Source organism: Somniosus microcephalus, chromosome 7, assembly GCF_052327205.1.
Source record: "Somniosus microcephalus isolate GS21.2 chromosome 7, FLI_Smic_1.0, whole genome shotgun sequence".
NCBI lineage: Eukaryota > Metazoa > Chordata > Chondrichthyes > Squaliformes > Somniosidae > Somniosus > Somniosus microcephalus.
The window spans coordinates 260,514,148-260,529,938 of record NC_140993.1 but is presented as its reverse complement, the minus strand read 5'-3'; the positions used below and the strand labels follow the sequence as shown (position 1 = coordinate 260,529,938).

Sequence of the window (15,791 nt, the reverse complement as noted above, 5' to 3'; positions counted from 1 at the left end):
AAGATTAATTATTGACACAGACTACAAGAATAAAGTTCAACAGGTCTTTACTAGTTGGAGGTCAGGACTATACTAAATACAATATCACTACACAGTACTTATATACCGGTGGTCACCACCGGTATTACGTATACAGCAGCCAGAGAAAGTAGTACATCTCTTAAGGTGGAACAGGCTTAAGTTCTCTTAAGGTGGAACAGGTTACATACACCACAAACATCAGGGGACTTGTGCCAAAATTGGGAGAGCTGTTCCACAGACTAGTCAAGCAACAGCCTGACATAGTCATACTCACAGAATCATACCTTTCAGCCAATGTCCCAGACTCCTCCATCACCATCACTGTCACCGGCAGGACAGACCCACCAGGGGTGGTGACACAGTGGCCCTGGGAGTCCTCAACATTGACTCCGGACCCCATGAAGTCTCGTGGCTTCAGGTCAAGCATGGGCAAGGAAACCTCCTGCTGATTACCACCTACCGCCCTCCCTCAGCTGATGAATCAGTACTCCTTCATGTTGAACACCACTTGGAAGTAGCACTGAGAGTCGCAAGGGCACAGAATGGTGGGTAACTTCAATGTCCATCACCAAGAGTGGTTCGGTAGCACCACTACTGACTGAACTGGCCGAGCCCTGAAGGACATAGCTGCCAGTCTGGGCCTGCGGCAGGTGGTGAGAGAACCAACACAAGGGAAAAACCTGCTTGACCTCATCCTCACCAATCTACCTGTCGCAGAGGCATCTGTCCAGGACAGTATTGTAACAGTGACCACCGCACAGTCATTGTGGAGACAAAGTCCCGTCTTCACATTGAGGGCATTCACAATCTATATCAATGATTTCGATGAGGGGAATAAATGTAACATTTCCAAATTTGCTGATGATACAAAGCTAGGTGGCAGTGTCAGTTGCGAAGAGGATGTGAAGAGGCTTCAAGGGGATCTCGACAGGCTCTGTGACCGGGCGAGAACATGGCAGATGGAATATAATGTGGATAAATGTGAAGTTATCCACTTTGGTAGAAAAAACAGAAAGGCAGAGTATTTCCTAAATGGTGAAAGATTGGGGAATGCAGAAGCTCAAAGGGACCTGGGTGTCCTTGTACATGAGTCCCTGAAAGTGAATGTGCAGGTGCAGCAAGCCATTAGGAAGGCAAATGGTCTGCTGGCCTTCATTACAAGAGGATTTGAGTACAGGAGTAAAGAAGTCTTACTCCAATTATATAGGGCCTTGTTGAGACCACACCTGGAGTACTGTGTACAATTTTGGTCTCCTTACCTAAGGAAGGATATACAGTACTTGCCACAGAGGGAGTGCAACGAAGGTTCACGAGATTGATTCCTGGGATGGCGGGACTATCGTATGAGAAGAGATTGAGTAAACTAGGCCGGTATTCTCCTGAATTCAGAACAATGAGAGGTGATCTCATTGAAGCATACAAAATTATTACAGGGCTTGATAGGGTGGATGCTGGGAGAATGTTTCCCTTGGCTGGGGAGTCAAGAACCATGGGCCACAGCCTCAGGATAAAGGGTAGGCCATTCAGGACTGAGAGGAGAAGAAATTTCTTCATACAGAGGGTGGTGAATCTTTGGAATTCTCTACCCCAGAGGGCTGTGGAGGCTCAGTCATTGGGTATATTCAAAACAGAAGTCGATAGATTTCTGACTAGTAAGGGCATCAAGGGATATGGCGATAGGGCCGGTGAATGGAGTTGAGGCAGAAGATCAGCCATGATCTCATTGAATGGCGGAGCAGGCTTGAAGGGCCGAATGGCCTACTCCTGCTCCTATTTCTTATGTTCTTACACCCTCCATCGTATTGTATGGCACTACCACTGTGCTAAACGAAACAGATCTAGCAGCTCAAAACTGGGCATCCATGAGGCGCTCTGATACATCAGCAGCAGCAGAATTGTACTCCACCACAATCTGTAACCTCATGGCCTGGCATATCCCTCACTCTACCATTACCATCAAGCCAGGGTACCAACCCACAATCAACAGATCAGATCAAAGCTCTGTATTCCTGCTACATCCAGTCGTGAATGGTGGTGGACCATTAAACAACTAATGGGAGGAGGTGGCTCCATGAATATCCCTACCCTCAATGATGGTGGAGCCCAGCACATGAGTGTAAAAGACAAAGCTGAAATGTTTGCAATCATCTTCAGCCAGAAGTGCCGAGTGGATGATCCATATCGGCCTCCTCCTGAGGTCCCCACCACCACAGAAGCCAGTCTTCAGCCAATTCGATTCACTCCACATGATATTAAGAAAAGGCTGAGCGCACTGGATACAGCAAAGGCTGTGGGCCCCGACAACATCTCGTGCTGAAGACTTGTGCTCCAGATAGCCTTTAGCCAAGCTGTTCCAGTATAGCTATAACACTGGCATCTATCCAACAATGTGGAAAACTGCCCAGGTATGTCCTGTCCACAAAAAGCAGGACAAATCCAATCTGGCCAATTACCGCCCCATCAGTCTACTCTCAATCATCAGCAAAGTGATGGAAGGTGTTGTTGACAGTGCTATCAAGTGGCACTTACTCACCAATAACCTGCTCACTGGTGCCCAGTTTGCATTCCGCCAAGACCACTCGGCTCCAGACCTCATTACAGCCTTGGTCCAAACATGGACAAAAGAGCTGAATTCCAGAGGTGAGGTGAGAGTGACTGCTGTTGACATCAAGGCAGCATTTCACCGAGTGTGGCATCAAGGAGCCCTAATAAAACTGAAGTCAATGGGAATCAGGAGGAAAACTCTCCACTGGTTGGAGTCATACCTAGCACAAAGGAAGATGGTTGTGATGGTTGGAGGTCAATCATCACAGCCCCAGGACATCGCTGCAGGAGTTTCTCAGGGCAGTGTCCTCGGCTCAACCATCTTCAGCTGCTTCATCAATGACCTTCCCTCCATCATAAGGTCAGAAGTGGGGATGTTTGCTGATGACTGCACAGTGTTCAGTGCCAATCGCAACTCCTCAGATAATGAAGCAGTCCATGCCCACATGCAACAAGACCTGGAAGACATCCAGGCTTGGGCTGATAAGTGGCAGGTAACATTCGCGCCACACAAGTGCCAGGCAATGACTATCTCCAACAAGTGAGAGTCTAACCACCACCCCTTGACATTCAACAGCATTACCATCACCAAATCCCCCACCATCAACATCCTGGGGGTCGCCATTAACTAGAAACTTAACTGGACCAGCCACGTAAATACTGTGGCAACAAGAGCAGGTCAGAGGCTGGGTATTCTGCGGGGAGTGTCTCACCTTCTGACTCCCCAAAGCCTTTCCAACATCTACAAGGCACAAGTCAGGAGTGTGATGGAATACTCTCCACTTGTCTGGATGAGTGCAGCTCCAACAACACTCAAGAAGCTCGACACCATCCAAGACAAAGCAGCCCGCTTGATTGGTACCCCATCCACCACCTTAAACATTCACTCCCTCCACCACCAGCATACCGTGGCTGCAGTGTGTACCATCTACAAGATGCACTGCAGCAACTCGCCAAGGCTTCTTCGGCAGCACCTCCCAAACCTGTGACCTCTACTGTTGTGTATGTACCTTTAAGAGAATAACTGGTCTCAGACTGCAGTACCGGCAGTGACCACCCCTGTATAAAAGGCGCTAGAGAGCCTCTGTTTGTTTAGTTTCACTATCGACTTCCACCAGTAAAGACTTATTTTGTTCACTCCTGCTGGTCCGTGTCTCAATCATTCACGGACTTAACACTGGCGACGAGTAAGAAACGAACTTATCTGCAACTCGGCAGCACCTCCGACGACGTTGTTGAAGGTCGGAGCCAGAAAGAAAAAAAAATAGAGTCCATTGAAACTCGAGAAACGGGCGTCGGCCGTCAATCATCGGTTTAAAAATTTGCAGGAGAGACTGTCCAGAGCCAGGCTGGGTTCCTCGGTCCGTGGTTTCCCAGCTAATCGGGCTGGTGGCAGGTAGTGCTCTGATCCTTCCTGGGCTGTGGCGGGCTGAAGCTCGTTCGGGTGGCTTTTCAACGGGGCCGGGCAGCGAGTCGGGAAGCAAAGAGAGAGAGAGAGAGGGTGGAGCACACAGGGCGCGGCCGGTGTTTCGAAGCCGGGCAGCGTTCGGACCTAAGAAGAGGGAGGGAAGTGTCCCAGAGGGTCCGCTCCACGACGGGAAAATAATAAAAGAAAAAGAATACGCGCAAGAAACCGTGGAAAGCAGCGCTAACAACAGCGGGGAAGAAGGCAAAGCGCGGGAGGCGCCATTTTGTTAAATCGGGGAAGAAGGCAAAGCGCGGGAGGCGCCATTTTAGATTTGCAAGATGCTGAAGACTGGCTGTATCACTGCTTTTGATAATACATTAGAGGACTGGACCACGTATGTGGAAAGAGTCGAGGTATATTTTGAGGCAAACGATATAGCGGAGGGGAAAAAGGCATCGATATTGCTAAACTTAATGGGCGCCAGAACGTACGGCCTATTGCGGGACCTGATTACTCCAGCCAAACCGAAGGCGAAGAGTTTTAACGAAATTGTTGCTGTCCTACAGGAACACTTAAACCCTGCACCGCTGTTGATAGCAGAAAGATTTAAATTCCACAGGAGAACTCAGCACAAAGATGAGAGCAATGCTGAGTATCTTACGGAACTACGCAAGCTATCAAAGCACTGCCAGTTCGGAGCAGGACTGGCAGATACCCTACGGGACAAATTTGTCTGTGGACTCCTGAGTGAAGGAACACAGAAGAAGTTACTCTCAGAAAAAGAGCTGACGCTAGATAAGGCTTTCAGCGTGGCAGTATCGTATGAAGCAGCAGCCAGGGGAGCTGCAGATATTCAACAAAAACCACAGGAATACGGCACCCACGAAATGACACGGGGATTTGCAAAATGTTATCGCTGCAGCAGAACTAACCATGACCAGAAAGACTGCTGGTCCAAAGACAAAATATGCAGACAATGCGGGAAGATTGGACACATTGCACGAGTTTGTAGGTCTGGGAAGAAGACCAGCGACAACAAAAAGGCTACTAAGGAACCGTACAAGAAAGTACAAAAGATGACAGACAGTAGTTCCGAAGACCAGATGAGCGATAGTGAATCCGGAAACAGGAGACTAAGCTGTCTCAAACTTCACAATGTAATCGCAAAAGAGGATCACCGAACCATTTGGGTCACTCTCACGATAGCAGGGTCCCAAGTTAAAATGGAATTGGATACAGGATCAGCGCTAACCGTCATGAATCGACGAGACTACGAGCGGCTATTTTCACATATACACTTGAGAGAGACATCCATCGTCTTGACGACGTATACGGGGCAAAAAGTATACCCCAGAGGAAAAATAAGGGTGCCTGTCGAATACAATGGCAAGAAAATACGGAAATTGTATCTCTACATACTGCCAAATGGTGGATCACCGTTATTGGGATGGGAATGGATCAGGAAGATAAACTTAGATTGGCATTCCATTCATGCACTGACGGTGGACGGTAAAAAAGATGAAGACGTCACTCCTGGACGATTGTCAACAATCTTAGCTAACGCCAAAGAGGTATTTCAACAAGAACTGGGCACGCTTAAAGGCGTAACCGCCTCGATAAAAATAGAAGAGAATGCAGTTCCCAAGTTTTTCAAAGCGAGACCGGTACCATATGCAATTCGCCCAGCCGTCGAGGCAGAGCTGGAGAATCTGGAGAAGGCGGGCGTGTTGTCTAAGGTCGACTGGAGCGAGTGGGCGACACCCATCGTTCCTGTCATGAAGAAAACGTTAAGCAATAAGTCCGGAGAGCCAAGGAAGATTCGCATCTGTGGGGATTTCAAGGTGACGGTGAACCCTGTCCTTCACACAGTACAATATCCTCTTCCAAGGATAGAAGACATCTTCGCCTCACTGTCTGGAGGGAAACGTTTTACAAAAATTGACCTAGCACAAGCATATTTGCAGATGGAGGTTGAAGAGTCCTCTAGGAAGTATCTCACGATAAACACTCACAAAGGTCTTTACCAGTATCATCGATTGGTATTCGGAGTAGCATCGGCTCCGGCGATATGGCAAAGAGCGATGGAACAAGTCCTGCAAGGGATTCCGGGGACTGAGTGTTACTTGGACGACATCCTTGTAACAGGTGAAGATGACAGTGAACACCTTAACAACCTAGAACAGGTGCTCACTAGACTACGGGAATGTGGTAAACCACTGTTGTTAGTATTGTTGTTCACCACTGTTGTTAGTACTGTTGTTCACTGTTAGTACTGTTGTTCACTCTTGCATATTGTTGTACTTGTCTGTGCATGCCTCAGCTGACTCCGCCCCTGGCTCCACCCTCATGGCTGGGTATAAAGGTCGCTGCTCAGAAGCCTCCAGCCCTTTTGGATACCAGGCAACCACAAGAGGCATGCTCTGTTCTTTGGTAATAAAAGCCTGTTTATTACTTTCTCAATCTCCAGTCTTCTGTAGCAATTGATAGTGCATCAATTTTATTACCAAAGTTAAATGTTGGCTGCGGATGCTGATCAACCGATGGCGCAAAACGCTGAGCAGCAGGCGCTGCTGCGAGCCCTCAGACCAACATGCCTGGACCTAGACCCCCAAGAAGCGGGTTCGTCGACTAAATTCGCACAATGGCTGCGTTGCTTTGAGGCGTATCTGGAAGCCTCGACCGTGACTCTTGATGAAAATAAACTGAAAATCCTGGCCTCGAAGGTGAGCCACCAAGTCTATACTTTAATCCAAGATGCGACGACCTACGCGGCGGCTATCGACCTACTGAAAGGGCAGTATGCACGCCCGGTTAACACGGTCTATGCCAGGCACCTTTTAAGATCTCGCAGACAGCAGCCCGGGGAATCGGTGGAAGCCTTCCTACGGGCACTGCGGGTACTCGGACGCGGCTGCGACTGCAAGGAAGTATCGGCCGCGGCACATGCGGAGGGACTGATACGAGACGCTTTCGTTGCGGGTCTAAGGTCCGACTACTCCCGGCAGAGGCTGCTGGAGAAGGGTGAAATAGACCTGACAAAGGCAGTGTCCCTCGCGCTCTCGCTCGACGCGGCCCACAGAAATATGGACGCTTTCTCCCCTCATCGCCCCGCGCCGTGGACGCCGCAATCTTGGGCCATGGGACCGCCACCTCCGACTGCTGCAGCGATGTCCAAGGCACAAAAATGCTATTTTTGTGGCCAAGCTAAACACCCTAGAGCACGCTGCCCCGCGAAGAATGCTACCTGCTCCGGCTGCGGGAAGAAAGGTCACTACGTTAACGCCTGCAAAGGGAAGACCGCTAACGCCAGCAGCGCTGCGTGCGAACCGTGGGCGCAGCCATCTTGTCCGCCATCTTGGGCTCCCCCAGCCGCGTGGGGATCGGGACCGTGGGCGCCGCCATTTTGTCCGCCATCTTGGACGCCTCCGACTTCGGTTACGGGGGACCCGGACTCCACCACCGCCTCATCGGACGACTGCATCGACACGCTTGAACATACGCTGGCTTCCGTGACGCTGGATCAATCTCTCCCGCATCAACTGTCCAGGTCCATGATGGACATTACGGTAAACGGCCGCGCCACTACCTGCCTTTTTGACAGCGGGAGCACGGAGAGTTTTATACACCCCGACACGGTGCGCAGTTACTCTCTCCCGGTCCTGCCGACGCGTCATCGCATCTCTATGGCTTCCAAAGCCCAGTCAGCGGACGTCGGTGGCTACTGTATGGTGACTCTTTCAGTGCGGGGTACTGAATACAAAAATTTTAAACTTCTGGTCCTGCCCCATCTCTGCGCTGCCGTCCTACTGGGGTTGGATTTTCAGTGCCACCTTAAGAGTGTCACTTTAGCGTATGGCGGACCCCTCCCCCCTCTCACAGTCTGCAGCCAGCAGTTTTTAAATCGCCCGCCGCGCGCCATTTGCAGCCTCTCCACCCTTAAAGTCTCCCCCCCCTCCTTGTTCGCTAACCTCACCCGCGACTGTAAGCCCATCGCTACCAAAAGTAGGCGTTACAGTGCCGGGGATAGGGGTTTCATTAAATCCGAGGTAGCGAGACTCCTGAAGGAAGGGATTATCGAGAGCAGCAATAGCCCATGGCGAGCACAAGTGGTGGTGGTGAAGGCTGGCGGCAAACAGCGCCTAGTTATTGACTACAGCCAGACGATCAACCGCTACACCCAGCTGGATGCATATCCACTCCCCCGCATATCTGACATGGTCAATCAGATAGCACAATACCGGGTGTTCTCGACGATTGATCTGAAGTCGGCATACCACCAGCTCCCCATCAGGGCTGAGGACCGCCAGTACACAGCTTTTGAAGCTGACGGTCGGCTCTATCACTTTCTCAGAGTTCCCTTCGGCGTCACCAACGGAGTTTCTGTCTTCCAACGGGAGATGGACCGGATGGTTGACCAGAACGCGCTCCAGGCCACTTTCCCATATCTAGACAACGTCACCATCTGCGGCCACGACCAGCAGGACCATGACGTTAATCTAGAGAAATTCCTCCGGACGGCCCAGCGGCTGAATCTCACATACAACAAAGACAAATGTATGTTTCGTACTACGCGCCTCGCTATTCTTGGCTGCGTAGTGGAGAACGGAGTCATCGGCCCAGACCCCGATAGAATGCGCCCCCTTATGGAGCTCCCCCTCCCCCACTGCCAGAAAGCACTGAAGAGATGCCTGGGGTTTTTCTCTTACTATGCTCAGTGGGTGCCCAACTATGCGGATAAAGCCCGACCCCTCATCAAGTCCGCCTCCTTCCCCCTGACAGCAGAGGCCTGTGCAGCCTTCACTCTCATAAAAGGAGACATTGCGAAGGCCACAATGCACGCTGTGGATGAGTCCCTCCCTTTTCAAGTGGAGAGCGACGCATCCGACTTTGCCCTAGCTGCAACCCTTAACCAGGCGGGGAGACCCGTGGCCTTTTTCTCAAGGACCCTCCAGGGCCCCGAGATTCGACACTCCTCTGTCGAAAAGGAGGCCCAGGCCATTGTGGAAGCCGTGCGACATTGGCGGCATTACCTGGCCGGAAAACGATTTACCCTGCTCACTGACCAGCGTTCAGTGGCTTTTATGTTTCATAATAAGCAGCGGGGCAAAATCAAGAATGACAAGATCTTAAGGTGGAAAATCGAACTCTCCACCTACAATTACGATATCTTGTACTGGCCCGGGAAACTCAATGAGCCCCCAGATGCCCTATCATGTGGTACGTGCGCCAACGCGCAGGTTGATAGACTACAGACCCTCCACAATGACCTCTGCCACCCGGGGGTCACCAGGTTCTTCCATTTTATCAAATCCCGTAACCTGCCCTACTCCATCGAGGAGGTCAGGACCATGACCAGGAACTGCCAGATCTGTGCCGAGTGCAAGCCACATTTTTATAGGCCAGACAGAGCGAGCCTGATCAAAGCCACGCGCCCCTTCGAGCGGCTGAGCATCGATTTTAAAGGGCCCCTCCCCTCCTCTGACCGCAATGTGTACTTCCTCAATATAATTGATGAGTACTCCCGTTTCCCGTTTGCCATCCCTTGCTCGGACATGACCAGTACCACGGTCATTAAATGTCTGAATGACCTCTTCGCCTTGTTCGGTTTCCCTAGCTATATCCATAGCGACTGGGGCTCATCTTTTATGAGCGACGAACTTCGGCAGTACCTGCTCGCGAGAGGCATTGCTACAAGCAGGACCACCAGCTACAACCCCCGGGGTAACGGCCAGGTGGAAAGGGAGAATGTGACAGTCTGGAAGGCAGTCCTTTTAAACTTAAAATCTAAGGGCCTTCCGACCTCCCGCTGGCAGGAGGTCCTCCCTGCGGCGCTCCATTCCATTCGGTCGCTGCTCTGTACACCCACCAATGCCATTCCTCACGAGAGAATGTTCTCCTTCCCCAGGAAGTCCACGTCGGGGATTTCGCTACCAACATGGCTGACTTCTCCAGGTCCCGTCCTACTGCGGAAGCATGTGAGGACCCATAAGGCGGACCCCCTGGTCGAGAGGGTGAGCCTCCTCCACGCCAACCCGCAGTATGCTTACGTGGTGTAACCGGACGGGCGGGAGGACACAGTCTCCATTCGAGACCTCGCACCTGCAGGTGCTCCTGAAACACCCTCTTCGCCACCCACCGCTACTCCTGCCTACCCCCAGGACACAGTCCCCGCACGAGACCTCGCACCTTCGGGTGCCTCTGAGAGACCACCATCGCTACCTCCCATTACCCATGCTCTGACCCCTGTAGACGGCATGCAGCAGCCCCAGGGTCTGCCACCTGCTACACCTCCTCTGAACGAGACACCGGGTTCACCGTTGGATGCTGCACCATCACCGCCGCTGCTGCGACGCTCAGGACGGCTTACAAGGCCTCCTGATAGACTTCAGTACACGAATTTTTAGTGCACTTCACCCCGCCGGACTCAATTCTAAACAAGGGGTGAATGTGGTAAACCACTGTTGTTAGTATTGTTGTTCACCACTGTTGTTAGTACTGTTGTTCACTGTTAGTACTGTTGTTCACTCTTGCATATTGTTGTACTTGTCTGTGCATGCCTCAGCTGACTCCGCCCGTGGCTCCACCCTCATGACTGGGTATAAAGGTCGCTGCTCAGAAACCTCCGGCCCTTTTGGATACCAGGCAACCACAAGAGGCATGCTCTGTTCTTTGGTAATAAAAGCCTGTTTATTACTTTCTCAATCTCCAGTCTTTTGTAGCAATTGATAGTGCATCAGGGAACATGGGCTGCGAGCCAACCGCCCCAAGTGCGAATTTTTTAAGAAACAGATATCGTATTTTGGCCACGTGATTGATGAAGAGGGGTTACATAAGTCCCCTGACAAAATTGAAGCGGTTGTTAAGGCCCCAGTGCCTGAAAATGTGTCGCAACTGAGGTCATTCCTCGGGTTGCTGAATTACTATCATAAGTTTTTGCCGAATTTGTCGACAATTCTGCACCCACTGAACGCCCTGCTACGAACGGGGGTAGCATGGAAATGGAGCGATGATTGTAAGCGTGCTTTTCAGAAGAGTAAGGACATAATCACTTCAAAGGAAGTATTGGCTCACTACAACCCAGCACTGCCAATCAGGCTGGCGTGTGATGCGTCTCCCTACGGCATTGGGGCGGTACTGTCACATAAATTCCTTGATGGTTTGGAGAGGCCGATAGCTTTTGCGTCACGTTCGTTAACTTCTGCCGAGTGTAACTACGCCCAGATTGACAGAGAGGCCCTCAGCCTAGTGTGGGGGGTGAAGAAGTTCAATCACTATCTGCACGGTCAAAAATTTACTCTACTAACCGATCATCAACCTCTTGTCTCCATTTTCAACCCTCAGAAGGGCGTACCGATAATGACAGCACAACGGCTGCAGAGATGGTCCCTTTTCCTAGGGGCACACCAATATGACATCGAGTACAAAGGAACTAAACAGCATGGAAATGCTGATGGATTGTCACGTCTACCGTTGCCGACGGTGGAAGAAGAAGACCTTGCAGTGGATCCAATGGAGTTATTCCACTCGACCATAGTCGAATGTCTCCGTGACGAATGCAAATATAGAAAAGGAAACACGGAATGACCCGACACTATCACGGGTCTATGATTTAACGGTGAAGGGATGGCCAGCACATGGCGAACCACTGCTGCCAGCATTCTCGCCGAGAAGAGAACAGCTGTCAGTGTGCAGAGGAACCTTGATGTGTGGATCCAGAGTAGTAATTCCACCTAAGTTGATGGATAGAGTGCTCAATGAGCTTCATGAGGGTCATCTGGGTGGGGTAAAAATGAAGAGCTTCGCCAGAGCGTTTGTGTGGTGGCCGGGAATCGATAGAGAAATCGAAGAGATGACCAAGAGCTGTGCAGGATGCCAGAAGGTCCAAAACGCCCCACCACAAGCTCCTCTGCATCCATGGGAGTGGCCCTCACCTCCATGGCAAAGGGTGCACATTGATTTTGCTGGTCCCTTCATGGACTCGATGTTTTTAATTGCGGTGGATGCACATTCAAAGTGGCCAGAGGTAATAAAAATGTCCTCAACCACCACAGAAAAAACGATCACAGTTTTACAAACCATATTCGCCAGGAATGGGCTGCCTGAACAGATTTGCTCTGACAATGGACCACAGTTTGTGTCTGAAGAGTTCCGGAGGTTCTTAAAGAACAATGGTGTTAAGCATTACACATCTGCCCCATATCATCCAGCCACTAATGGATTGGCCGAGAGGTTTGTCCAAACATTCAAGAAGGCTATCAAGGCAATGTGTAATGAAGATATACCCCTACAACACAAGGTGGACAACTTCTTGTTTGCCTACCGAAATGCGACACATGCGGTTACCAACCAAACTCCAGCCATGATGTTCTTCAATCGAAGACTACGATGCCGCTTGGATTTGGTTAAGCCAAACGTCCGAAGAGATGTGGAGAACAGGCAGTTTCAGAATATGAATGAAAGGCCGACCAGGAGTTTTAAGATAGGTCAACCAGTTTTGGCCCGGGACTACCGCACTGAGAAATGGCAGCCAGGAACGATTTGTACATGACAAGGACCTCTCATGTATACCGTGGACGTTGGGGAGAGCATTGTAAGACGCCATGCTGACCAGATTCTAGAGTCACTGGAAAACGTCAACTCCACGCCACGATCTGATACACCTGGTAATGAAATCGACGTTCCAATTGCAGCTACTGCAGAACCGGTAATATTGGAAGCAGATGAACCAAACAACTACATTGATTCCGACTCAACATTGCCAGAAGAACCTGACACCCCAAAGAGGCGTTACCCAGACAGAATCAGGAAGCCTCCTCAAAGACTGAACTTATAATTGCTTAAACTTAACCAATGTATCTAGCAACAGTAATTGTGATTGTAATTAGTTATCATTTAGTTGTTAAATGAATGTTATGTACTGTTTATCTAAAAGGGGAGGAATTGTTGTGTATGTACCTTTAAGAGAATAACTGGTCTCAGACTGCAGTACCGGCAGTGACCACCCCTGTATAAAAGGCGCTAGAGAGCCTCTGTTTGTTTAGTTTCACTATCGACTTCCACCAGTAAAGACTTATTTTGTTCACTCCTGCTGGTCCGTGTCTCAATCATTCACGGACTTAACATCTACCACCTAGAAGGACAAGTGCAGCAGGTGCATGGGAACACCACCACCTCCAAATTCCCCTCCAAGTCACACACCATCCTGACCTGGAAGTATATCGCCGATCCTTCATCGTCGCTGGGTCAAAATCCTGGAACTCCCGCCCTAACAGCACTATGGGAGCACCTTCACCACACGGACTGCAGCGGTTCAAGAAGAAGGCTCACCGCCACCTTCTCAAGGGCAACTTGGGATGGGCAATAAATGCTGGCCTTGCCAGCGACGCCCAGATCCCATGAATGAATAAAAGAAAAATGGATTGAGGTCTGTGGGTATTTGTCGGTTGGTATATTATTGGTGGGGTTTCTCTAGAAAAAAGGCTATGGGTGAGCTGATAGAGATCTTGAAGATTATGAAGGAGTTGGATAGGGTAGTTGCAGAGAAGATGTTTCCACTTGCGGGTGAGACCTGAACTAGGGGTCATAAATATAAGACAGTCACTAATAAATCCAATCGGGAATTCAGGAGAACCTTCCTATCAAGCAAAATTTGACACCAAGTCACCTATAAGGAGATATTTGGGCAGATGACCAAAACCTTGGTCAAAGAGGTAGGTTTTAAGGAGCATCTTAAAGGAGGAGGGAGAGGTAGAGAGGCGGAGAGGTTTAGGCAGGGAATTCCAGAGCTCATACCTAAATTAAAATGTTAACAGGAGTCCTCATTTCTCCCCTGAATGGCTTCTACTGAGCTATTATGAACCAACAATCGTGGTCTATGCCTTTAAAAATCTTCAACCTGCTTTTAAAAAATAAAATATGAAGCAAGAGCTACCTATTAGATGTGTCGCAATAGGTTTTACGATGACTTTTTGTCTGGTACATTAATATCGGACGAGTAGCTTATCTGCCAGGAGGGAGAAGGAAGTGTACTAATCATTTTCATAACAATAAAGTGCAGATACCCTACACGGTTTCACAAATTGTGTTTAAAATTATGAAGGGTTTAGATAGAGTAAATAAAGAGAAACTGTTTCCAGTGGCTGCAGGGTCGAGAACCAGAGGGCACAGATTTAAGGTGATTGGCAAAAGAACAAAAGACGACACGAGGGAAAAAAATTATGCAATGATTGGTCACCAGACTGATACCTGGGATGGCAGGAATGACGTATGAGGAGAGATTGGGTCGATTAGGCTTATATTCGCTAGAGTTTAGAAGAATGAGAGGGGATCTCATTGAAACTTATAAAATTCTAACAGGACTAGACAGACTAGATGCAGGAAGGATGTTCCCGATGGCGGGGGAGTCCAGAACCAGGGGTCACAGTCTAAGGATAAGGGGTAAGCCATTTAGGACAGAGATGAGGAGGAATTTCTTCACCCAGAGAGTGCTGAACCTGTGGAATTTTCTGCCACAGAGGGCAGTTGAGGCCAATTCATTAAATATATTCAAGAAGGAGTTGGATATATTTCTTGAGGCTAAAGGGATCAAGGGATATGGGGAGAAGGCAGGGACAGGGTACTGAATTTGGATGATCAGCCATGATCTCATTTAAATGGCGGAGTGGGCTCGAGGGGCCGAATGGCCTACTCCTGCTCCTATCTTCTATGTTTCTTTGTTAGGATTTGGAATGCACTGCCTGATAGGGTGGTGGAAACAGATTCAATAGTAGCCTTCAAAAGGGAATTGGATAAATACTTGAAAGAGAAAAAATTGCAGGGACATGGGGAAAGAGTGGGGGAAAGTGGGACTAACTGGATTACTCTTCGAAAGAGCCGGCGCAGGCTCAATGGGCCGAATGGCCTCCTTCTGTGCTGTACTATTCTATGATTCTATGATTCACGTACGCATTTGGTGCTGTTTGCTAGTTAGACAATGCAACCCAAATGGTGTTGCTAGGCAGCGGAGCTGTTTTATTGGGCATCCTTTGTCCTGTTTGGCTAGGATTGAAACATGTCATCTCTCATTGTCATCATCACCATAGTATATAAGCCAATGAAGTGTAACCCAGAGCCACACAGTTAGTTGCTCTCCATATGACAGCAGCACCGCACTGGTGGTGTGAAACTGCAGTGCTCCCCAGCAAAATTAAGCCCGAGTGCTAGAGAGAGTTGTCTGCCTGCCACGTTTCCCTTCAATAAAACACTTTGTATTGACCGCACTTCAAAAAGTACTTCATTGGCTGTGAAGCGCTTTGGGATGTCCTGAGGTCGTGGAAGGTCGTCCGTGCAAGTTTGTTCTTTCTTTTCATGGAATCAGAAAAACCCTGTCACCCTATCAGATGACTCCCAGCTCCAAATGCTTCATTAATTCCCAGTCGAACTACAAGCAAGACATTCCACAGTTAAACTCTTGTGCCTTTTATTCTATCATAACTGTACATGATCACAAAACGTTAGATGTCAGTTCAATTCAAATGAAAACTTAATGTCCAGATAGAAATATTTGATTACCTGCTCCTTTACAAGCCTTTTTTATCCTCTTGGCATCTTCCTCTTCACTGAAATGCACATTATATCGAATACTTGTCTGGAAAATAAAATATAAATGATTAATATTCATACGCAGTGCTTAATATACACAAAGCATGGTATAATAATGGCGGACCACTTTAAATCATCCCAAACTCCGCCGCCCGTATCCTATCTCACACAAGTCTCTTTCACCCATCACCTCTGTGCTCACTCATCTACATTGGCTCCCGGTCCAGCAACACCTCGA

At 49.3% G+C, this 15,791-nt stretch overlaps 1 protein-coding gene across 2 annotated transcripts in view; it reads right to left on the bottom strand.

The window, feature by feature from the left end:
- Positions 1-15,791, bottom strand: part of anxa13l (annexin A13, like) — a 66,243-nt gene that overhangs the window by 38,841 nt on the left and 11,611 nt on the right. For both annotated transcript variants that reach the window (XR_015079098.1, XM_085993661.1), the window contains exon 2: positions 15,524-15,599. Coding sequence is in view for 1 of the 2 variants with exons in the window: in XM_085993661.1 (XP_085849787.1) it covers positions 15,524-15,599 (76 nt within the window). In the remaining variant the exon portion in view is untranslated. The remainder of the gene's footprint in view (positions 1-15,523; positions 15,600-15,791) is intronic.